Consider the following 25,064-nt stretch of genomic DNA (forward strand, 5'->3'; position numbering starts at 1 on the left):
ATATCTTAAAGAATATAAGAGGTATCAACTTAAAACTTCATACATGTAGCTAGATAGATCTTATTGAGGGCAAGTGCAGTGCACAAGAACCATAACTCTTGCATCTATATGTTTATGAGTTATTGCCCTTTGTTAATTTTCAAGCTTAAATTTTGTCAGGGGCATATATCTCTGACAGTGAGGGTGATTTAATATCTACGTTTCATGAACCAATGTATCAATTAACAAACTTTAATTTAACAAACCATTGATTGATCAGCGACTTCCTGCTCCTGAAACAAAAACTATGACTAGGCTATCAAGGCCATAACATTCTATGAGTAGGTATCAGCATTGGCACTGAAAAAAATAATTATGTTTGCTATGAATTTGTTACAACTTTTTCAGGTTTGGGAGAGTGCCATTACAGAAAAATTGAGTTGTGATGACATAGCCTCCCAGTGGAATGAGCGAATCATGAGGTCTTTGCAATCGAGCATTGAGAACGATGTAAGTTGATGATCAACTAAAGATTGTTAAACGATTTATGACATGATGAGTGCATATTATGATACCAAGAGTTCAAATGCTTAATTTATGATATGGCAAATATTCAATTATTGTCTGTTATATTGGCATGTTTTACCCATTATTTCAACGAAAACAAGGTAATTAACACAGGGATGTTATTACTTGGGCGTGCGGTAGGGCAGGCGTCAAACATTGGTTTCCACACAATAACTTAAGCCAGCATTGATGGATGGTGATGATGTTGGTGTGAAGGTAGCTTATGGGAAGAGCAAGCTTGGGATTGTTTTTGAGGAGGGTGGGGTCAAGGTCTCTGTTATTAAAAATTGAAAAATGGTTTCCGCCCGATAACTAAAGTGAAAATTGATTAATTGTAATGAAAGTTGGTGTGTTGGTAGCTTATGTGGAGAGATAGCTTGGGATTGCTCTTAAGGGGGTGGGGGTCAAGGTGAGGGTCACTTTTACTAAAAATAGAAAAATGATTTCTGCCCAAAGTAAGAATTGATGGATAGTAATTGCATTTGAGGGGGTTGGGATCAAGGTCACTGCTACTGTTTTTAAAAATGGAAAAAAATGGTTTCCGCCAAATAACTTTAGTAAGAATTGATGCATAGTTGGTGTGTAGGAAGCTTGTGTGAAGAGATAGCTTTGGATTGCTTTTGAGGGGGTCTGAGTCGAGGTCAGGGTCACTAGAACTTTAAATGGAATAATGGTTTCCGCCCAAAAACTAAAGTGAGAATTGATGGATAGTAATGAGTGTTAATATGTAGATAACTTATGTAAACAGCTAACTTTGGGTAATGCTTTTGAGGGGTATGGGGTCAAGATCAAGATCACTTACACTTAAAATAGAAATATGGTTTAATAACTTAAGTAACTTTGGTAAAATAATGGATAGTTATAAAGGTTGGTGTGTAGGTAGCTTATGTGAAGAGCTAGCTTGGAATTTCATTTGAGGGAGGTGGGGTTACGGTCAAAGTCACTGTTACCTCAAATAGAAAAAGTTTCTGCCCAATAACTTCAGTAAGAATGGATGGATTGTGATTGAAGTTGGTTTGTATGTAGCTAATGTGAAGAGCTTACTTGGGACTGCTTTGGAAGGGGGAGTCTAAGGTCAAGGTCACTGTTACTAAAAATAGAAAAATATTTTTTGCCCACTGACTTAAGTAAAAATTGATCTTTAGTGATGACAGTTGGTGTGAAGGTTGCTCATGCGAAGAGCTAGCTTGGGATTGCCTTTGAGAAGGTAGAGGTCAAGGTCAATATCACTATTACTTTAAATAAAAAAAAATCCACCAAATAACTTAATAATAACTGATGGATGGCGATGACAAATTATGTGTAAGTAGCTTATGTGAAAAGCTAGTTTTGGAATGCTTTTGAGGAGGTCAATGTCATGGTCTCTACTACTCAAAACAGACAAATGGTTTAATAACTTCTGTAAGAACTGATGGATGGTGATGAAAATTGTTGTGTATGTAGCTTGTGAAAAGAGCTAGCTTGGATTTGTTGCTGATGTGGTGGAGTTAATGTCAAGGTCCATTTTACTAAAAATAGAAAAATTGTTTTTGCCCAATCACTTAAATAAGAATTGATGGATAGAACTGAAGGTTGGTGTGTATAGGTAGCTTTTGTGAAGAACCAGCTTGGTATTGCTTTTGAGGGGTCAGGGTCAATGTCACTCTTACTAATAAAGAAAACTGTTTTTGCCAAATAAATAAGGTAATAGTTGATGCATAGTGATGAAAGTTGGTGTGATGGTAGCATATGTGAAGAGCTAGTTTGGGATTGCATTTGAGAGGGGGGATGTAATGGTCTCTATTACTTTAAACAGAAAAAATGTTCTAATATCTTGGAATTAATGAAAAGTGATAAAAGTTGGTGTGTTGGTAGCTTGTGTAAAGAGCTTCCTTGGGATTGGGAACGCTTTTGAGGGTTGCGGTCAAGGCCGAGGTCACTGTTACTTAATATTGAAAAATGGTTGTCACCAAATAATTTAAGTGAGAATTGATGAATAGTAATGAAAGTTTGTGTAATGGTAGCTTATGTCAAGAGCTGGGTTTTGATTGCTTTTAAGGGGGGTCATGGTCAAGGTCACTGTTATTCAAGATAAAGGTTTCCGCCAAATAACTGAAGTCAGAATTTATGGAGAGTGATGAAAGTTTGTGTGTAGGTAGCTTATCTGAAGAGCTAGCTTGGAATTGCTTTTGAGAAAGATGGGAGATACACTTTCTGATTGCCAATATTTTTATTCAATTGTATTATTCAATAAATATTATATATTCATGAACAGTATCAATGCGCAATAAAAGACATCTTTCATAATTGCTTTTATATGCATGTTTAGAAAAGCTGGACTTTAAATAAAAGACAGTCAAGATAATTCGCCTGCTATTGCTGCTACTAAATACTTCTACTCCCCTGTACACTTTTAACAATCACCAGTGTTTAATAAGACTTAAACATGGGACCCCTATTTAATGTCCCTCACGATGACAGTAATTTTATGTAGTCTGCATAGCATTGCATACAAATAGAGATCATGTTGTCATGCAGCAGTTTCACACTTTTAAGTCTGCTTTTCGACTTACCTATTGACTGAATAACTTACGCATTTGTTATTAAATCTTAATCTTACTTTGGACAATAGTAACTGGCATAAATTTTGACCATGTTCCATCAACAGACAAACCTTTAATTTGTCAAAATTTAATCAAATTCAATTTGGCCGCTCTCTTACTTGAGAGCATTTCTTATCCAATCTTTACCAACCTTGGATACATTGTTTATGGGCCTTAAACTTTTCCCACTCTCTGACTATTTCTTTTCCAATCATTTAAATACTTAACTAGGCTATGCTGTTTATGAGTGAAATAGATCAATAGCTGTTGATGCATGAATGTGTGGATAAAAGTCCTGACGCAACTCACAATGAAAGTTTTTAAAGTTTTAATAATCTCCACGATGTAAACACATGTATGCAGTTCTATGGAACACCAATAGAAATAAATCATACAAAGTTATCAAAATTGTCTTGTAACACAAGTGTATTTAAGTATTATAAATTTGTAACACAAATTTAATGCCTAATTAAACTGTTCCTAATAAAAATATATTAGTTACACAAATTAAATGTCCATACTTTGGTAACACACAAAGTCTAAATTAATGTAAATGGAACACCATACAATTCGAAGTCTTTTTTTAATAAAAGTGACCCTTAAAAAGGCTTTTATATTTAACATATTGTTGTTTTAAAAAGTTAAGAAATAACATGATTATCTTTGAAATGTCTCACTCAGGCTTAGCTATCCAAACCTGTCTAGCTAAGCCTGAATAAAAGATTATCTAGAGCATAATATAATAAAGGTGCTAAAATCATAGGAAACATAAAGACACAAGAAATAACAGTTTGCTTAAGAATAAAAAAAAAACATTATGAAACCCTTCAGATGGAAAAATAAATAATGAAAATGTATCTAATACTGCATATAATTTAAAGGTACAATATTATAAAGAATATTAATGAAATCCTTAAAAGATGACAATCATTTTCATACTAAATATGATGGGTTTATCCAAATTTAAGAAGTTAAGATACTTATATACTAAAGACATTATTATTATTCAATATTTTGCAACAAAATATAATGCAAAAAGAATGATCATAATAGCTTGATCATGATATTAACTTTGGCTCTTGAATCAAATCCACTTTCTTGTTCGAGCGTTTGTTATTCAATTATACAGTGGGTCACAATGTTTAAAGGCTTTATATCTGAGACAAGTCAGAACATACTATTCACTCTGGAGTTTTGGTCTTTTTTTGGTTAAAATTTGACAAAATTCACTTTGATTTATTTGTGTTTTTAAGCATAAGCAAATTGCATTATTTATTTTAGAGTTATAGACCATCAGATTGTTAAAACTTGACCGAATTCAGTGGGTTAATTTGAATAGGCATTGCCATGCCGTCAGTTAGTCCCTGATTCGATTAGATCACGTGATTTGGTTTCGCATGAATAACCTAGCAAATACAAAATAACTATATTTTAAGTGTTGTACTTGCTTTTCTTGAAATATCTGTGGAATAAAAAACAATCTGTCATTGATTTAAAGTGATACTGGTCTATATTTAGCCTATGCAATAAAACAATTATTGAATTCATATCAAATATCCAATTTGCGGAATTCTAGTTAATGTATTAGGCTGAAAAATTAATTGAACTTGTGAACCCTGGGCTGACATTAACTGTCTTACCATTAGATTGCTACTATGAGTGGTATTACTGCTACTGATCCTACTTCTACTATGTCTTAAATGATGAGACTTTCTTCAACACAACCTCTTTAAAAGTTGATAAACCCATCAATTATCTCTGATAGCATTACATCAGAATACTTGCTTTGTACATATTGTTCTTCAATTATTTCTAACAGAAAGCAATTTCTAAGTAGGATTATTTAATGTTTTTTTTATTTCATTTATGTTTATTTTTAGCTTAGCACACACAGTCATCGGAAGAAGGAGTTCATACATCTCTACTGCGCTGAGGTTGAAAAGTTTAACACGACAATGAAAGGATGTCTTACCAACATTGCTATGAAGGTATTTAATTTTTTCTAAGTAAAGAATGAAATACTTCATTTAAAGTGTAAGGCATATATTAGTGTCCTATTAAATTCATAGCTGATAAAAGCTAAGGGCATGTATTCTTACATGATTAGGCCATAGATGGTGGATATATGATTGAATACTGGCGCCTGGGCTTGACAGAAAAGGAAAGGTTTCGATATCTCCTCTCCGACTTGTTTCGACGACAGTGGCAAACTCACGTCACCAATGGACCACAAGAGGAAGAATTCATGCGTATTTTCAAGATGGCTATATCTTGGCCTCCCATTCAACTTTTTGTGCGAAACCTAAGTAAGCCAATAGGATTTTTTTTCTAATTTGTCCATTTAAGTGAATTTGCTTATTATTGTTTTAAGGACTGGTTGCTTTAATATGTGTGTGTATATTAGTGTTTGTATTTACACTGTTATTTGGAGATTTCTGTTAGATATTCTTAAATTATAAATTTAATGTTGAGCTCCTGCATAATTCAAGAAAGGGTTTCCCTTTTTAGCACCTTCCATTCAAAGAATAAGGAGGCTTTACTACTTGCCCCAGCTCCGGCGTCGGCGTTGGCGTCCGGTTAAAGTTTTAGGGCAGGTTGGCATCTTCACTTATAACTCCCAATACCCTTCACTTAATTCACTTAAAACTTCACACAGTTGTTAAGGACGATCATTCTATGAGGTTACATAACTCCATAATATCCTAGATACAAATCATGGCCCCTGATTGATTAGGTTTTAGGGCATATTGAGGCAGGTTGTTTGGGGGCAAGTTGGGATTTTTACTAATTAACTTCTTAACCCTTCATTCAATTGACTTATACTTCACACACTCATTGATGACTATCTAACAATTAGGTAACATATCACCATTTCATCTATATACAACTTATGGCCCCTAATTGACTTAGGAACTTAGTGGGGTGTTTTTTTTGGCACATTGTGTCAGATTAAAGTTTAAGGGCAGGTTTAGGTTTTCATGTATTTCTTCTATACCCTTCATTCAATTGGTTTGATACTTCACACTTTTGTTTCCGACCACCAAACAATTAGGTAGCTCCATGTCAAATACCTAAAATAGAAATTTGGCAATTGATTGAATTTTTTCTCTTCTTTCTTTTTTTATTGCGTTTGACAGGCACATCTTTTTACATTATCAACCAAAGTGAAACCTGGTTATTAGTGTGATGTAAGCCGTTGGTCAGGCGCGGTGGCATGAAGGCAGAATCAAATTCAAATATGGCTTAGAATAATTTAAGTTAGGGTTGATTTATTGCAACCAGACTTGTTGATAAGATGCAACCAAACTTATTATATAGATAGAGTTTATGGAAACCTTTCATGGAATTGTGATTGGGGCATCTAGGGTCAAGATCACTTTAACTGAAAAAAGATAACCGTTTGGTACTAAATAACTTTAGTTTGGGGTTACATATTGCAACCAAACATGGTATATAGGAAGAGTTTATAGGGATCCTTCATGGTATTGTGTTTGGAGCTCCGAGAGATATGGTCAACGTCAAGGTCACCAAAGATAGAAAATGGCAAGTACTGAATTAATGATTTGCATCAATAACTTTTTTAAACATAGAGAAACATGCACACTTATTGCATAAATGAAAAGAGGAGAAAAAATTACACAAGATTTAAGAAATTCAATCCTATATTTTTTTATTTATTTTTTTTCAAATATATATGACAAAATAGCTAAAGAAATTCAAAAAAAAAGAGTTCCGTGACGCGTCAAACCGGATAAGTGCTTTTTGCATGAAAATATTCCAACAAAATTATGTCCATAATTCCAAACTTAAAAATTCCATAACTTTACTTTCAGTTAAGATATTTTCACAATTTAAACAGTTCTGAAAAAAAAAATCAAACTCTTTCTGTATGTGTTATTTTCTGTTATGTAAATTAACTTTTAAACAAAGATTGATGTTGCTACTGAAAAACTTTAGAATGGGTTGACATATTGTGACCAAACTTAGTATATAGGAAGAGTTTATGGAGACCTTTCATGGAATTGCAACTGGGGCCCCTAGGGTCAATGTCACGGGTACTTAACCCTTTAGCGCATGTATAGGAGATAGGCCGACATAGCTCATTAGCAGATGTATACTTATCTGGCCAACTGTATCCATTACTGGATGTAAACTCATCGGCCGCATATTTCAATAGGGTCATTTCAATATAATAATTTCAATTTTGCATCTTTCTTTTTGTAAACAATATCCCGGATGTTTATAAAAGTAAAGTTTAACCTTTTGTGTATGCATTTTCCCTTGAAAATATCGTCTGCTAAAATCAGACGGTATTTATACTGCCAATCGCAGGTGTGATATCCCATTGTGACGTAATAAGACCAGAGGCCGAGTACTGTATGGAAAATCCCCAAAATTCATTGATGCGTAAATCATTAAATATATTACGTCAGTTCAATTTACTATTAAAATCAATAAATATTTTAATTATTTGAAGATAATATTTTGATTACAAACAATAGAAACAATAAGTAGCTGAGTAAATGATGAGTAAATTTTCTGTGGAGCTGATTAATGTCCAGCATGGTTTTGGCTGTAAAATAGGTCAGGTAAACATATTTGTGCAAGCGTTTGGAAGATCTAGGTCTTTGCATTCATACTGGAAAAACATTTATCAGCTTTCTTTTTGTAAACAATTTTATTATTTGGGGTAAAAAATTTAAACAGACACCCTGGACTGGATCTCTCAGCTGGATGACACTGGATATTCCTGACATATTTCTGTGTGTTATACACAAGAACATCAATTGTCGGCTTTTTAATGATGGGTAATAAAATTTAGATCATCCCAGCTTTTGATTAAATGCAATTATGACATTTCAAAGAAATGTTAAAATTCCATCTTTGAAATGCATTCACAGATGAAATAAAATAATTTAAAATTTCATCATTGACACCATTTATTAGACAATTTAATTATCTATAAAAAAATGTATTCACATAAAAGAGATTTGGCCAAAATTACTTGGAGTAATATTGATTTAAAGGTCATACTGCTGTATAAATTTACTCATTTTCATATCTCCTAAAAATGCCTATACAGATAAGGACTGCTTATCAGTAAGTTGGCTATTGACTGGTAGGTGTAATCTGGCCACTTGCATATGTGCTAAAGGGTTAAAATAGAAAAAAAAATGGTTGGAACTGAGTAACTTTAGTTAGGGTTGACATATTATGACCAAACTTAGTATGTTTCCCAAGTTGTTTCTATACATGCAGCTTTAAGCCCCTCCCCCCGAAACAAAATTGTCACAGTGGTGGTTTCCTCGTATGTGAATGTGTCAGTGTCCGTCCGCCCGTCTGAATACATTTAGACATCCTATAATAAGTTTGAGCCAACTGATTTAATTGCAAAATTAAAAATTATCTGATATTTATAAATGTTGATAATAGTTTATTCAGAACCGAATTAAGAAATGATTTTTCAGTACATGTGGTAGGTAGAATTTAATACTTTATGTACAAAAGAATTGAGCACTGAGGACAAAAACTGATAGAGCTATTTGTGAGTTGGTGTTACCGCAAACAAGTAATTTTTCCATTTAGGCAATATCAATGATCATTAATATTAGTTAACGCACTTAACTGCTTCCTTTTCATAATAATAACATAGCGGTCATGTATATATATTTTATATCTTTTTTTTTATAAAATAAAAAATGAGCAACATTAATTAGTACAATTGCATGATTTTTCCCAGTTACTTATTTTTAAGAATTGTTATGCTTATGTGTAATAATAAAAGGAAACTTAGGACTTTAGCAAAGCCTTAAGTATTAAATTTCAGAACTTTTATGTAAGCCCGCATTATTGAACAGAAATCAAGCTCGTAAAATAAATAGCCCACAAATGTCAAATGTTGGTCCGTCTGCCCGTCCGTCCACCAATTCGTCCTTCTTCCATCCATCCATCCATCCATCTATCCATCCATCCATCCATCCATCTGTCTGTATCTTGAACATGCATTACAGATTTTTTTAAAAAGAACTTGTCATGAAGGTTCGCCATGATGAGGTTGCATGTCATGGACAAGACTCATATTTTTCCTCAAAGGTCAGGGTCCCGCTTTGAGGTAAAAAGTTGAAAAGACCCATGTTCGGTCTGTATTTTTACGATACATTCTAAAATTTTCAAAAAACTTTCCATACAGGCTCACCATGATTAGGGGCAGTGTCCAGGGCTACACGTTGGTCCGTCAGTGTGTCCATCCGTACTGCATCGTTACCATCAATGCAATAATAATAATAATCTCCTTATTGTTCAACTCCATGTTATGCTGTGTTTCAATTGCATGAAAGAGCATTATGTCCGTGTCAAAGGCTCTTTCAACTGGCTCGACATGTCACAATTTAGCGTCTAGTTTTAAAGAAATAAGTATTTGTACCCATCTCCCAAAAACTGCACTATCTTTATTGTATAGACAAGAGATACAACACAAATTGTACAATCACGACAAGGGTTCACAAAGTGAAACAGCATATGTAAAAGTACCTGTATAAAAAAGATGAATAATAAATGCTGTAAATTGTTGAAAATTAAAATAACATAAATTATTACGTACGCATTTCCAGGCCGTCAACCAATTTCCTATATTCCTATATTTTCCTATATTTTTGAGAAATTTCCTATATATTTCAAAACATCCTATATTTTCCTATATTTTGGATTTTTTTCCTATATTTTTCTTAAAAAGTGGTGCTGGGATATATTTGAAATCATTCAAAGGATTGATACTGCCTTAAGATATTGTTTATTTACAGTTTAATACTGTCTTTATCCTCTAAACCATCACCATCATTCAGAATTGCTGTTGTACACACATGGTTATCCATCTGAACACCTTTGATGAAGAGTATGACGAACATCAAATCTTAAAGGTGTCCACATTGGTGACCACAGTTGTGTTGCTGCAGCATAGTCTGCCTTGATGGAGAGGTTTAAAGGGGCAGTACTCCGTATGATGAAATAGCGAAAAAAAAAAGAAAATTGTCGAAAACTGACATAAACTTGGTATTGATGTGTACAATGCATTGAAACTTACTAACTGAAGTACCAAATAGTTTACAATTAATTTATTTTTCGCAGTTTATTGGTATTTTTCCATTAAAAAAGATTACTAGGTATGTCTTCCTAGTAGAATTCATTCCTTATGCGTGATTGGCTAGTCGATGTTATCACGTGATATAATCATGTTAGGTATATAGCTGATATATTCCACCGTTAAGGGTAAGCCTTCTTAGCACAGTGAATACAACACTGGACTGCAATTTCGAGGACCCTGGTTCGAAACCAGAGGCCAAAGGCCAGAAAAGTTTATGCGATGGTAATGTGTTAGTATGTTTGCTGTGCGTCTGTAAACAATTTCTTGTTAACGCGATACAGTCTTTAGTTTTGATTGTATTTCGGTGAAACTTGTACAGTAGTTAAATACCCATTAGAGCTCAGTTCCATCTGTAAACCAGCCAGATCCGCCCATACATGCCTAGATTATGGGCCTTGAAAGTATAAAAAATCAGTGCTTCTGTAAGCAATTGCTTGTGAAAACCATACAGTCTTCAGTTTCGATTGCATCTTGATGAAACTTGTACAGTATCTAGATATCCATTAGAGCATGGTTCCCTTCGAAAGCCAGATCCGGCCATGCATGCCTAGATTATGGGCCTTGAAAGTATAAAAAAGTTTTTGCTTCTGTAAAGAATTGCTTGTGAACATGATATAGTCTTCAGTTTTGATTGTATCTCAATGAAACTTGTACAGTATTTAGATATCCATTAAAGCTTGGTACTTTTTGAATTTCTATTTTTAGCCAAGTTTACATGTAAAGTTACAATTGCTTGTAAATGTTTGTTCAAATTATGCCCCTGGGGTCAAAACTGGCCATACCCAGGGTTCACAGGTTGTTCAAATTATGCTCCTTGGATCAAAACTGGCACTGCCCAGGGGTCACAAGTTTCCTAGAGACTTTCAAGAAATATTTTCTAAATCTTCTTGTTTCAAACCACCAGGCCCATACCTTTGAAATTTGTTGTGGAGCATCAACTGATTACCGTCTAGCAAAACATTTGAAATTATGCACCTTGGGCAAAAGCTGGCCCCACCTTTTTTACTTACTTCTTATTTTTTCAAGCAACAGCAATGAAATTTTGACCATGTGCATCAATGTTGTCCTCAGATGTCCTTGACATTGAGCTTTTGCCCAACTTTTTTATTTTTTTAAGCTACTGAAATGTAATTTTGACCATGAGTACAGTTTTAAAAGCAAATATGTTTTACCCTAAGATTACCTAACATGGCAAGTATTAAAAAGTTCATGCAACTAATCTGCTTACAACACTTTCTGTCCTCAGATGTTGAACATGCAGCATTTTTTGCCTAACCAAAACACTAAAAGTGAGCTATATATTTGTTACCTATTACTCATATGTACATGCTCTGGATGAAAATGACCACAAGAGCCATGCAAGTAGAGCATAGGCCCTCTTGGGCCTCTTGTTTTTATAATTATGATATTGAAGAGTAAAAAAAAAAGTTAAATAATTGTCCTGAGATTTGTTACAGAAAAAAACTTTTTTGGTGTCAATCAGGTGTACAGTCCCTTTAAGGAATGTTGATTAAGTGAAACACAGATTTTATGATTATAGCCAAAAATCAAGTGAGTCATTATGTTCACTTACATACCTCTTAATGTCGATTTTTCAACCTTAAAATTCCTATATTTTGCCCAGAGAATGCCAAAACCTCCTATATTTTTGGGCAAAATTTCCTATATTATTTCCTATATTTTCACTAAAACTTGGTTGACGGCCTGCATTTCTTACCATTGCATTCCGAAAAAGAACACAATGCCCGAATTGTTCACACAGCACTATTAGTTTGTCAAACTTGCCATTTTCTGTGTATGCAGTCATCAGCCAATAAAATCGCACAATACAACGAGTCTGCTTTGAAAACCAAATGGCCAATGAAAAAAACTGGCTTTCCCCAATGCTAGTGATGAACTTTGCACACAACATGATTTTACTAAGGTATAATTTCATAATTTGATATTTTAGATTTTTGCAAATGTTTGTCCAAATGTCATCATATTTTATTTATTAATAACTCAATAGTGGTGATTTCGGTCATTCAAAAGTCTTCTGTTGTTTTAATTGTTTTAACTCTTATACATTTTTATTCGTTCTTTTAAGAATTGAACAAATATTGTCGTAATCCTTGTCCATACAATACGTTTAGGGTATTTTTGTTTGCGAGAAACCCCTTTAATTGCAAGTTGTCATTTAATGCACACTTTTATTTAACCAGAATAGGAAAATTTTAAGTAAGTGAGCATCAGGAATCAGAACATAAACAATATTTTTGAATGAAACTGCTTTTATTTAAATGATGATGTCGCACCCGCTTAGACGACGTCATAATTCTTTATATGTTCATGATGTAACTTCCTGTTTAAACACAGAAAATGGTTTTAAAATGTTTTTTTTTTATTTGAAATCAAGAGGAAATGCAGTTAAACTGTGGTCGTTCGAACAAGCGGTCGTTCGAGAACCGGCGGTCCCTCAAGGTCCGACCTTGGTTCCGAAATTTTTTCCTTCTTATTTCATATAAAATATAACTATGCTACATTGAAACCTAAATAAGTCGAGGAGTCGAGCACAATAGTCGGTCCCAAGTGCATAAATCATGCACAAAACCTTATGGCTCCCTCGAGATCATAATTTCACACCGGAACGTGTGTTTCAAAATTAACAAACAATTGCTAGGTGTAAAATATTTCGCAAGTTGTAAAAATTGCTATGACAGTTGAAAGGTAAAGTGTTAAAAACTGTTTATCACTGTTTACGCATGACCAATAGAAGTTGATAAGGGCATTTAAGAAGATAATTATGAGAAGGTAATGAAGCTCTTTGTAAAAATAAACATTCCTATTTATTCATTTATTGTTATTTCTTTTACATTTTACATTAAGTATACATTTAGTATACGGCAGCCTTTGAACATATGAGCAAATTCCACAACGCAACACATACCGTATTTTCTCGTCTATAAGACGGGGAAATTGGGTCCCGATTTTTACCCCCAAAGTAGGGGACCCGTCTTATAAGCGAGTCGATAAAATATTAAAAAAAGATTCAAGTCAAAATCAGTAAAATTTTACATAGGGTATTCGTCTATCCAGTATATCGTCTGCTGATACAAGTATGGGGCAATTAAGTAAACAACAACACGAAATCTCTTCACCGCGCGTGCTCTGACGTCACACAGTGTACCGTTTTATCTGCATTTTTTCTCATGGCGCGTGTCAGTATAATTAGTCTGACAGATATATCAAATCAATAAATTGGACTCTTAATATGATGTAGGTACCTTACTGTCAATTTGATTAAGCAAACAAATGACCATGCGAATATGAATCCTTTATGTTCGTCGCCAATCAAGGGACAATATTGCCTAAAGCATTATTGCTAAACAAACATCTATTCATGCCTCGGCTTTTCGCAGTTATGTTATTGAAGCCATTTATTTTGCCGAAGAACTTCATTGGTGTCTTCAATAAAAAAAACTAAAACAAACATATGTTGTTATTGATTAATTATTACAATTCCGATAAGTAATGACCTGTCCTGCAAACTTATGTACTCATTTTTAACCTACCTCCAAATAGAGAGCTCACAGTTGAGCGCCATTATCTTTGAGTAAAACAAAAATAACAGTTACCGCGAAAGTCGATAATTGTCCGTTGAGCTTGAACATTTTTACACATTAGGAAGACTTTTAGCATTTTAGATTTGCTTAAAAATTGACCCCGTCTTATAAGCGAGTCGAAACAAAAAGCACCAGATTTCATGGGCAAAGTTAGGGGGCCGTCTTATAAGCGAATCGCCTTATAGTCGAGAAAATAAGATAATCGGTGTCTTAGTAAACAGTCAGTTTGACGACTTCAAACTAAAAATACACTGATACCAGATATTTCATAACAGACTGGAAAATTAAAACTCGGGTCGTTCGAAACATCGGTTCCCTCGAGGATTTGGCTCGGTCCCCGGCGTCCTCGAGCGATCGCAGTTTTACTGTATTATGTTTTCCTCTTACGATTTAAAAGAAAAATTAACTACTGCGCTCAAATAAACCATTACATAAAACAAAGTGAGCAATACTGTTCGTCATATTACCAATTAAGCAACTACTGTTTTCAATTAAATTGTTTACAAACATGCGGTTTGTTTTATTACCTTTGTATAAAACATACATTTATGTGACGGCTTTAATATATTAAACCCGAAATAAGGCATAGCATGATAAAAATAAATACAATAACAGAGTGCAGCAATTTGTATTGCATCTCCCCACTTTATTTTAAACTTAACCTTCAAATCTACTCCATCTGTCATAGATCCAGATGCTATAATTCGGGGTCCTTACCACCTCCTATTATGAAATGTGTCTAGTTTAAGTAGTATATGAGTTACTCTGAAGATATATAAATCAGAATGCAGACTTTCACTTAATATACAGTTTTAAGTGAGTAAATTTGATCGTTTTTTGTCGGTCTTCCGTCCGTCCGTCCGTCCGTCCGTCCGTCCATCCATCCGTCCGTCCGATCATCTCCTCTGATTGATCAACAATAACAACAACAACAACGTCAACAAAATGGCCAACTTCCTGTTTTGCTTTAAAAAAACATCTTCTCTAAAAGTACCAGTCCAAATTCAGTGAAACTTTACAGGAAGCTTCCTTGGGTAACCTTGTACAAAAAATACAACAAGGGGTCACGATTGATTAACAACAACAACAACAAAATGGTCGACTTCCTGTTTTGCTTTAAAATCATCTCCTCTGAAACTACCAGTCCAAATTCAATGGAACTTTACAGAAAGCTTCCTTTGGTGACCCTCTACAAAAATACAACAAGGGGTCACGATTTATCAACAACAACAGCAACAACAACAAATGGCTGACTTCCTGTTTTGCTTTAAAAAAAACATCTCTTCTGAAACTACCAGTCCAAAGTCAATGAAACTTTACAAGAAGCTTCCTTGGGTGACCCTCTACAAAAATACAACAAGGGGTCATGATTGATGAACAACAACAAAAACAAAATGGCCAACTTCCTGTTTTGCTTTATAAAACCATCTCCTCTAAAACTACCAGTCCAAATTCAATGAAATTTTACAGGAAGCTTCCTTGGGTCACCTTGTACAAAAAAACAACAAGGAGGTCAAGATTGATTAACAACAACAACAACAAAAAGGCCGACTTCCTGTTTTGCTTTAAAAAACATCTCTGAAACTACCAGTCCAAATTCAATGAAACTATACAGGAAGCTTCCTTGGGTGACCCTCTACAAAAATATTACAAGGGGTCACGATTGATCAATAACAACAACTACAACAACAACAAAACGGCCAACTTCCTGTTTTGCTTTAAAAACATTTCTCTAAAACTACCAGTTCAAAGTCAATGCAACTTCACAGAAAGCTTCATTGGGTAATCTTGTACAAAAATACAACAAGGGGTCACGATTGATCAACAACAACAACAGCAACAACAACAAAATGGCCGACTTCCTGTTTTGCTTTAAAAATCATCTCCTCTGAAACTGCCAGTCCAAATTCAATGAAATAACAGGAAGCTTCCTTGGGTGACCCTCATAAAAAATACAACAAGGGGTTAGGATTGATCAACAACAACAACAACAACAACAGCAACAATAACAAAATGGCTGACATCCTGTTTTGCTTTAAAAATACATCTCCTCTGAAACTACCACTCCAAATTCAATGAAACTTTATAGGAAGCTTCCTTGGCTTATCCTTTACAGAAATACAATAAGGGGTCATGATTGATCAACAACAACAACAACAAAATGGCCAACTTCCTGTTTTGCTTTAAAAAAACATCTCCTCTAAAACTACCAGTCCAAATTCAAAACTGTTCAGGAAACTTTCTTGGGTAACCATCGACAACGCGATTGATCAGCAACAACAACAAACTTCCTGTTTTGCTTTAAAAACACATCTCTTCTGAAACTACCAGGCCAAATTCACTGAAACTTTACAGGAAGCTTCATTGCATGACCCTTTTCAAAAATACAACAAGGCATTGAGATTGATCAACAACAACAACAACAACAAAATGGCCGACTTACTGTTTTGCTTTAAAAAAAATCTGAAACTACCAGGTCGAATTCAATGAAACTTTACAGGTAGCTTCATTGCATGACCCTTTACAAATATAAAACAAGGCATCGTCATCAGTAAAGATATGTTTAAATTGCAACATTTTTATTAATAAGCTTTATCACAGACTTGTGGCCCTTTGCTTAGGTGAGCATTTTAGGGCCATCATGGCCCTCTTGTTTGGAATTCCTTTGATTGTGATAATGGTGTCCAAACAGCCCTATAAGAAGTATTACACTAGAAAAAGTAGTGCACCCTGCTTGATGCTAGCTCTTGCCAGACATAGCTTTCACTCTACAATTCAGCTGAAAATACTGGTATATCATTGCTGATGGACGATTGTAAGGAAAATCTCCTGATTGCAACATCGATGCTTGAAAGTCACTTGGATACACTGGAAACCGGGAAAATTGAAATCGGCATTTTACAAGTGATCAGTGGTCATTCCGAAGGATTCTCGGAAACACTTTCTCTGATCCGACCGAAGGAGAGTGCATTGAAGGACAAAGTGTTATTGACAATCAAGATTCGAATGCTTGAACTAGAAGCGTTCAAGAACCAAAGTAGACAGATGACAGTGTTTGTGAATCTTTGTCAGCATTTGGAATCAGGTAAGGCTTAATATTTAAGCACCTTTTTTAAGATGGTTCATGTGGATTAGCAAAAATTGATGAGTTATTCAATCTGTTTGATGGTCTGTCTGTCAGTATGTTAATTAACCAATTTTAAGCTCTACTAGCTATTCGAAGAATAATGAGAGCTATTCTACTCACCCCACATCAGTGTCAAACATAGGTTAAGGTTTTGTATGTAAGCACCTTAAGAAATGTATTCCTAACTATCCAACCTACATGTTAAACCAAGTAAGATAACTATATCTTGCATATAATGCTAATTACTGGCCTATTATTTGACTTAGAACTTCTGGTTATGGTTGTGCATGTGAGCTCATTTAACATTTAAGTGAATATCATCAACTACTTGATGAATTGCATTGAGATTTGGCACAATGGTACTCAACTATCCAACCTACTTGAATAACCAAGTTAAATAACAGTATGTTGCTTATAAAGCAAATAATGACCCTTTATTATTAGACTTAGAACTTCTGGTTATGGTTTTGCATGTAACCACATTTAGATCAATATCTCAAAAAAATCATCACGTATTGCATTGAAATTTTAGACATGTGTTCCCAACTATTCAACCTTCTAAATCAATGCAAATTGTTGTCCATAATTCTGGTTAAGGTATTGAATGTAAGCATACATAGTTTAATATCTTGGGAACTACTTGATGTCTTGCATTGAGCCTTTATACAGCGGTACCCAACCTACTTGAATAACTCAGAAAGATAACTGTTTTTTGAATATAATGCGAATAATGGCCCTTTATAATCTGACTTAAAAATTCTGGTTAAAATTTTGCATGTCACCACATTTAAGTCAATATCTCAGCAAATGCATCATTTAGTGCATTGAAAATTGTACACAAGGGCTCCCAGACATCCTTTCTTATTAATCAAGTTTGATAACTCTATCATGCATTTAATTGCCCCTTTATATTTCAACTTTATGGTCAAAGTTGCATGTATGCAATAAGCAAGTCAATAAGGCAGCAAAGTCTTGATGTATTGCATTGAAACTTTCAATCAAGAATGATTACCTTTTCTTGCATATAATGCAAATTTTTAGCTTGACTATTCGAAGAATAGGTGGGCAATACTACTCGCCCCGGTGTCGGCGTCGGCGTCCGGTTAAAGTTTTAGGGAAAGTTGGGAATTTCACTTAGAAGTCCAATACCTTTCATTCAATTGAGTTAATACTTCACACAGTTGTTCATGGACATCACATGATGAGGTTAGATAACTCCAAATTATTCTTTACACAGATTATGGCCCCTGATTGACTATGGAACTTAGGTTAAAGTTTTAGGGCAAGTTGGAATATTTATTAATAACTTCTATATCCTTTGTTCAATTGAGTTAATACTTCACACAGTTGTTCATGGACATCATACAATGAGGTTACATTACTCCATATTATCCTTAATACAAGTTATGGCCCCTGATTGACTTAGGTTAAAGTTTTAGGGCAGGTTAAAGTTTAAGGGCAAGTTGGGATTTTCACTTAAAACTCCAATACCATTCATTCAATTACTTCACACAGTTGTTCAGAGCCATCACATAATGAGGTTAGGTAACTCCATATAATCTTTTATACAAATTTTGGCCCCTGATTGACTATGGAACTTAGGTTTAAGTTTTAGGGCAGGTTGGGATATTTATTAATAACTTCTTTACCCTTCATTCAATTGACTTAATACTTCACACAATTGTTCAGGACCATCACCCAATGAGGTTACATAACTCCATATCCTTAATACAAGTTATGGCCCCTGTTTGACTTAGGTTAAAGTTTTAGGCAAGTAAAAGTTAAGGGCAAGTTGGGATTTTAATAAAAAAAACTTCTATACCTTTCATTCAATGCACTTAATAAAATTCAAAATTATTTATGACCATCTTACAACAAGAAACATAACTCCATTTTAACCCTAAATACAAATTATGTTCCTTAAATATATATATTTTTTTAATTTCTTTTGACAGGCACATTTTTACATTCTTACCCAGTTTTTTATCAAGGGAAAACTATATAGCCCTTGATTTTTTTTATGATTTTTTTTTAAATTTCTTTTGAAAGGCATATTTGTATATTCTTAACCACATTTTCATAATGGGAAATGAAGTTATTTGAATGATTTGCGTCATTTTTCGGTTGGTGGGAGGGCAGCATCAAAGTCACCTTTTGTATTTAATAGTTTTAGTTAGGTTTGACATAAATAGACCAAACTTGGTAATATTACTTTGTTATTGTATTCACTTCTATGTCAAAGCGGCGAAGTCGAAGTCTTACGACAGCTCTTGTTACTCTTTATTGTCTTTGAAATTCTGGTTAAGGTTTTGCATTTAATCTAATTTTACAGTGATCCATGCATGTTTCACCAAACTGTCAATCATTAAACTTAAATGTGGCGTAATATTTGAGCGCGCTGTCTCTGTGACAGCTCTTGTTGTATGCACAATAGCTTGAAAATGGGTTGACCTAGTAGCATTAAACTGCCATGCTAGGTTAATGTTGAACACTAGATCCCACTTAATAATTTTGGTCGAAGTCACATTTCATGTATATCTTCTTAAAAAATATGAATGGCGTCTAGCATATGTTATAATTTATTAAATTAAAAATGTATTAAAATTGATTCAACAACAAACAGGTATTATCATTTTGTTTAATGGTTGCAGAATAACATTTTGTTTACAGTTGATACCAGAGCCATTGATGAAGTTCTGCAGAAAACTTCTAAGCTGGAAAACCATTCACTGGTGGAATTTTGTAAACCAATCGTAGTGAAAGACTTGGATAAAACCAGAAAACCAGATCTAAGAGCATTCAATGTTGAATCTGATGTTTTGGATATTCTACCAAAACTTGAAGGCTTGACTGAGGGACAGGTGTTCAAAAAGATATGGAAAGACACCTGTTCGGGTACAACAGGTGGTTGTAAGACTCCTCTTGATGTTATCAATGTGGTGTGGAAGCCTGCTTTTAAAAGGTTTGTGAAAATCTGTTCAATGCGTAGTTAGTAACTTCAAGGGTGAGTTCTTGTTAGATGTTTTGATAAATGTCTTAACTTCTAGATCAAATTCATATACCCACGCAAACCAAAATTTGAGGGTTAATGTTGGACAACGATCATGTGTTTTTAGCTCAACTATTCGAAGAATAAGGAGAGCTATACTACTCACCCTGGCGTCGGCTTCGGCGTCGGCGTCGGCGTTGGCGTCACACCTTGGTTAAGGTATTGCATGTAAGTACCTTTAAGTCATTATCTCAGTAAATACATCAGTTATTGCATTGAAACTTTGGATATGTATTCCCAACTATCTTACATTCTAAATTAATGAAGTTAGATAACAATTATTAGAATATAATGCAAAAAATAGGCATTTATTATTCGACTTAGAAATTCTGGTTAAGGTTTTGCGTGTAAGCACACATAGGTTAATATCTCAGCAACTACTTGAGGTATTGCATTGATACTTGATACAATGGTACTCAACCATCCAACCTACTAAATTAACCAAGTTAGCTAACTCTAGTTTGCATTTAATGCAAATAATTGCCCTTCATTATTCAACTTAGAAATTCTGGTTAAGGTTTTGCGTGTAAGCACACATAGGTTAATATCTCAGCAACTACTTGAGGTATTGCATTGAGACTTTATACAAGGGTAGTCAACCATCCAACCTACTTAATTAATCAAGTAAGATCAATCTAGTTTGCATTTAATGCACAATAATTGCCCTTTATTATTTGACTTAAAAATTCTGGTTAAGGTTTTGCATGTAACCACATTTAAGTCAATATCTCAGCAAATATATCATGTATTGCATTGAAACATTTGATATGTTTTCCCAGATAACAATAATTTTTTGAATATAATGCAAATTATGGGCCTTTATTATTTGCCTTAAAAATTCTGGTTAAGGTTTTGCATGTAAGCACACATAGGTTAATATCTCAGCAATTACTTGATGGATTGCATTGAGACTTTATACAATGGTACTCAACCATCTACTTAAATAACCAAGTAAGATAACTCCAGTTTGCATTAAATTAAAATAATGGCCCCTTTTTTATTCGACATAGAAATTCTGGTTAAGGTTTTGCATGTAACCACTTTTAAGTCAATACCTCAGCGAATACATCATGTATTGCATTGAAACTTTACACACAGGCTCCCATCTATTTAACCTTCTTATTGAATCAAGTAAGATAACTCTATCTTTTATAATATATAATTTTTGCCCCTTTATTATGGGTTTTAGAAATTCTGGTTAAGGTCTTGCATGTTAGCACACATAGGATAATATCTCAGGAACTATTTGATGTATTGCATTGAGACTTTATACAATGGTATTCAACCACCCAACTTTATTGAATATCCAAGCTAGATAACTGTATTATGCAAATAATGGCTCATAATTATTAGACTTAGAAATTCTCTCGTTAATATTTTGCAAGGAACCACATTTATGTTTATATCTCAGCACACCATGTATTGCATTGAAATCTAATCTAACAGTGATCCTTGCATGTTTCGCCAAAACTTTTCAATCCTTACATTGAAAAGCGGCAGAATAGTCGAGCGCGCTGTCTCTGTGACAGCTCTTGTTTAGTTTGGCGGTCTGTTGGCAAACGTTTGCTGAGCTCATAGTTTAAGAGATATCTATCTGTCCACATTGCCTCCTTGATAAAAGGTAATGCCTGTTGTAATTTGTGTTACCCACGACCATCATATCTTTGAGCTACATGCACTTGATAATGTTATTTTGTCCAACCACATGCAGTCAGGGAGACATTTTCATCACAATGGCGGACCTATTATTGTGGGTGCGTGTCAGACACAAATCCCAGGTCTGTACCTCAGGTCAAGGTCATGCTTAGAAGTAAATGGTTAAAATGATCCTTGTCAGGCTGTATCTTGACTATGCATTATAATATTTAAAATTTGCAATGAAGGTTCACCATGACCAGATGGTTTTCCGTGCAATACACCGAGATCTGTAACTCAAAGGTCAAGGTCACTCTAAGAGGTCAAAGGTTGAAACGATAATTGTTGATAGAACTGTACCTTTTCTGGGCCAGTTAGTTTTCAAGCATTGAAGAATTTCCTGAAAATTTGAATTTTCATCGTGATAAGGTGGTGAGTAGGGCACAAGTCCAAGGTCTGTACTTCAAAGGTCAAGGGTACACTTAATCTAACTTTACTATACATTGATTGAGAATCAAGTTATAACCAGATTATATTAATAACTCTTGTCGGCTCGATGTGAGGCGAGAGTGTGGTCATGTGTAATGAGGGAGGCATGAGTTCGCTTCGCGGAGGAAACCCACTTGTCCGACTTGGTGACCACACACCAGTCTCACATGCTGGGAATCAAACCGGGGCCACCTTAATGAGAAGCAAGTTTGTTTATTACTGTGCCAACCAAGTAACCAATGAAAGTCACACTTAGATTCTAAAGTCATAACGAGACTTATTCATAGTACAGGTCCGGACTGAACTTTGTCCGGGCCGTATCTTTATAATTCATTATAGGATTTAAAGACACTTACCATGAATGTTGACTATGATGAGGAGGTGTTACCAAAATCAGTACCTCAAAGGTCACCCTAAGAGATCAAGGGCTGAAATGATAACTGCTGATAGCAATGTTCCCTCTCTGGGCCTTATATTTCAAGCCTGTGTGCAGTGAGTAAGTCATAGCTGTCACAATGGCAGTTCTGTGTATGTTCGTGCATGCGACAGTTTGTCCGTTTGTACAGACTGAACCTTTTCTAGGCTGTTTCTTGACCATGAATTAAAGGACTTTCAAAACCATTACCATGAAGGTTCACCATGATGAGATGGCATATTGCACAAAAAACCAGGTCTGTACCTTAAAGGTCAAGGTCATCGGTAGAGGTCACAGGTTGAAATATATTTGTGTCAAAGGCTCGTTGGATGGGCTCTACATATCGTCTGTTTTTTTCTAGTTAAACTTCTAACTATATTGCATTTTGTGTAGCAAGCTACTACGGCAGAGCTATCACTCTGATACTCTGATACTTGGTACACATAGCTCCCATGATTGGTAGTAGTTCTTGGCTTTTTTATCAGCCAATCCAGATTCTTGGAGCACACTATCACCATAAAGTGGACTAGTGTTTGACAAATGTGCCCTTGCCTTGTAGTCTTAAGAGTTTTTTTCCCTTTGACTTATCCTTAAGCACCTATTATACCTTATATAATGTATTATAATGTCTGCCTTTTAAAGATACAACCTGTGTCAAGGCAGCATGTTGGGGATGTCATTGCTCATGTGCTAGTTCTTATTATAGTTATCCTTAAACCTAAAACTAATAGAAACAAATATATTGCAGTTATTTATTATTCTTGCAGATGGAAAGAATTCTGCGAACAACTGAAGACAGGAGAATTGATGTTTGAAGATGCAGAAAGAATGTTTGGGATTTTCAAAAATGACGATGACAGACTTTTGTGGGAAATGATGCATTTGGAGATACCGAGCAAAACAGCTAATGAAAGGATCAAACAAATAAAGCAGAACAGGCAGCTGTCTGATTGTGTCACAGGCGCAAAAGTTATTTTGAAATTTCAGCAACAGTACCGGCTACAGGGAGATTATCAGGCTATCAAGACTATTGTCTCAGTATGTTTAATTAGAATTTTTTGTGCTTTTAACATTGTTCTACAGCAAAAATCAACAACACATACTGACATTTCCTTGATATCTTCATCCTTGTCATTGTACTTGTCCATGCAGATGTGGGAGTCTCACATTCACTTTATTACTGGTCTTACAAAAAACTGTAAAAGATATGAAAAGGTCAAACTCGCCTATGAAACTGAATAATTTCAGTAAAGGTTGACATACCTTGACCAAACTTGGTCTATAGTAAGAGTTTATGGATACCTTTCATGGGATTGCGTTTGGGGTCCCTAGGGTCAAGGTCAAGGTCACTGTTACTATTAATAGAAAAACGGTTGAAACTGAATAACTTTAGTTAGGATTGACCTATCTTGACCAAACTTGGTCTATAGGAAGAGTTTGTGGATACTTTTCATTGGAATGCAATTGGGGTACCTAGGGTTAAGGTCAAGGTCACTGTTACTAAAAATAGAAAAACGGTTGAAACTGAATAACTTTAGTTAGGGTTGACATATCTTGACCAAACTTTGTCTATAAAAAGAGTTTATGGATACCTTTCATGGGAATGCTTTTGGGGTCCCTAGGGTCAAGGTCAAGGTCACTGTTACTAAAAATAGAAAAACGGTTGAAACTGAATAACTTTAGTTAGGGTCCACATATCTTGACCAAACTTAGTATAGAGGAAGAGTTGATGGAGACCTCTTATGGGATTGTGTTTGGGGTCCCTAGGATCAAGGTCACTGTTACTAAAAATAGAAAAATGGTTAAAGCTGAATAACTTTAGTTAGGGTTGACATATCTTGACCAAGCTTGGTCTACAAAAAGAGTTTATGGATACCTTTCGTGGGAATGCTTTTGAGGTCCCTAGGGTCAAGGTCAAGGTCACTGTTACTAAAAATAGAAAAACGGTTGAAACTGAATAACTTTAGTTAGGGTTGACATATCTTGACCAAACTTTGTCTATAAAAAGAGTTTATGGATACCTTTCATGGGAATGCTTTTGGGGTCCCTAGGGTCAAGGTCAAGGTCACTGTTACTTAAAATACAAAAACGGTTGAAACTGAATAACTTTAGTTAGGGTTGACTTATCTTGACCAGACTTGGTCTATAGGAAGAGTTTATGGATACCTTTCATGGGATTGCATTTGGGGTCCCTAGGGTCAAGGTCACTGTTACTAAAAATAGAAAACGGTTAACTGAATAACTTAAGTTAGGGTTGACATATCTTGACCAAACATGGTCTATAGAAAGAGTTTATGGATACCTTTCATGGGATTGTGTTTGAGGTCCATAGTGTCAAGGTCAAGGTCACTGTTACTAAAAATAGAAAAAAAAAGTTGAAACTGAATAACTTTAGTCAGGGTCCACATATCTTGACCAAACTTAGTATAGAGGAAGAGTTGATGGAGACCTCTTATGGGATTGTGTTTGGGGTCCCTA

The 25,064-nt window shown here is 34.8% G+C and overlaps 1 protein-coding gene across 3 annotated transcripts in view; it reads left to right on the top strand.

Moving 5' to 3' along the window:
* LOC128237326 (E3 ubiquitin-protein ligase rnf213-alpha-like) overlaps positions 1 to 25,064 on the top strand; it is a 111,919-nt gene that overhangs the window by 23,407 nt on the left and 63,448 nt on the right. For all 3 annotated transcript variants that reach the window (XM_052952742.1, XM_052952744.1, XM_052952743.1), the window contains 6 exons: positions 388 to 489; positions 5,009 to 5,116; positions 5,236 to 5,434; positions 16,651 to 16,956; positions 19,669 to 19,960; positions 23,354 to 23,624. In XM_052952742.1, coding sequence (XP_052808702.1) covers positions 388 to 489; positions 5,009 to 5,116; positions 5,236 to 5,434; positions 16,651 to 16,956; positions 19,669 to 19,960; positions 23,354 to 23,624 — 1,278 coding nt within the window. The remainder of the gene's footprint in view (positions 1 to 387; positions 490 to 5,008; positions 5,117 to 5,235; positions 5,435 to 16,650; positions 16,957 to 19,668; positions 19,961 to 23,353; positions 23,625 to 25,064) is intronic.

The sequence above is a fragment of the Mya arenaria genome, chromosome 6 (assembly GCF_026914265.1).
Source record: "Mya arenaria isolate MELC-2E11 chromosome 6, ASM2691426v1".
NCBI classification, from domain to species: domain Eukaryota; kingdom Metazoa; phylum Mollusca; class Bivalvia; order Myida; family Myidae; genus Mya; species Mya arenaria.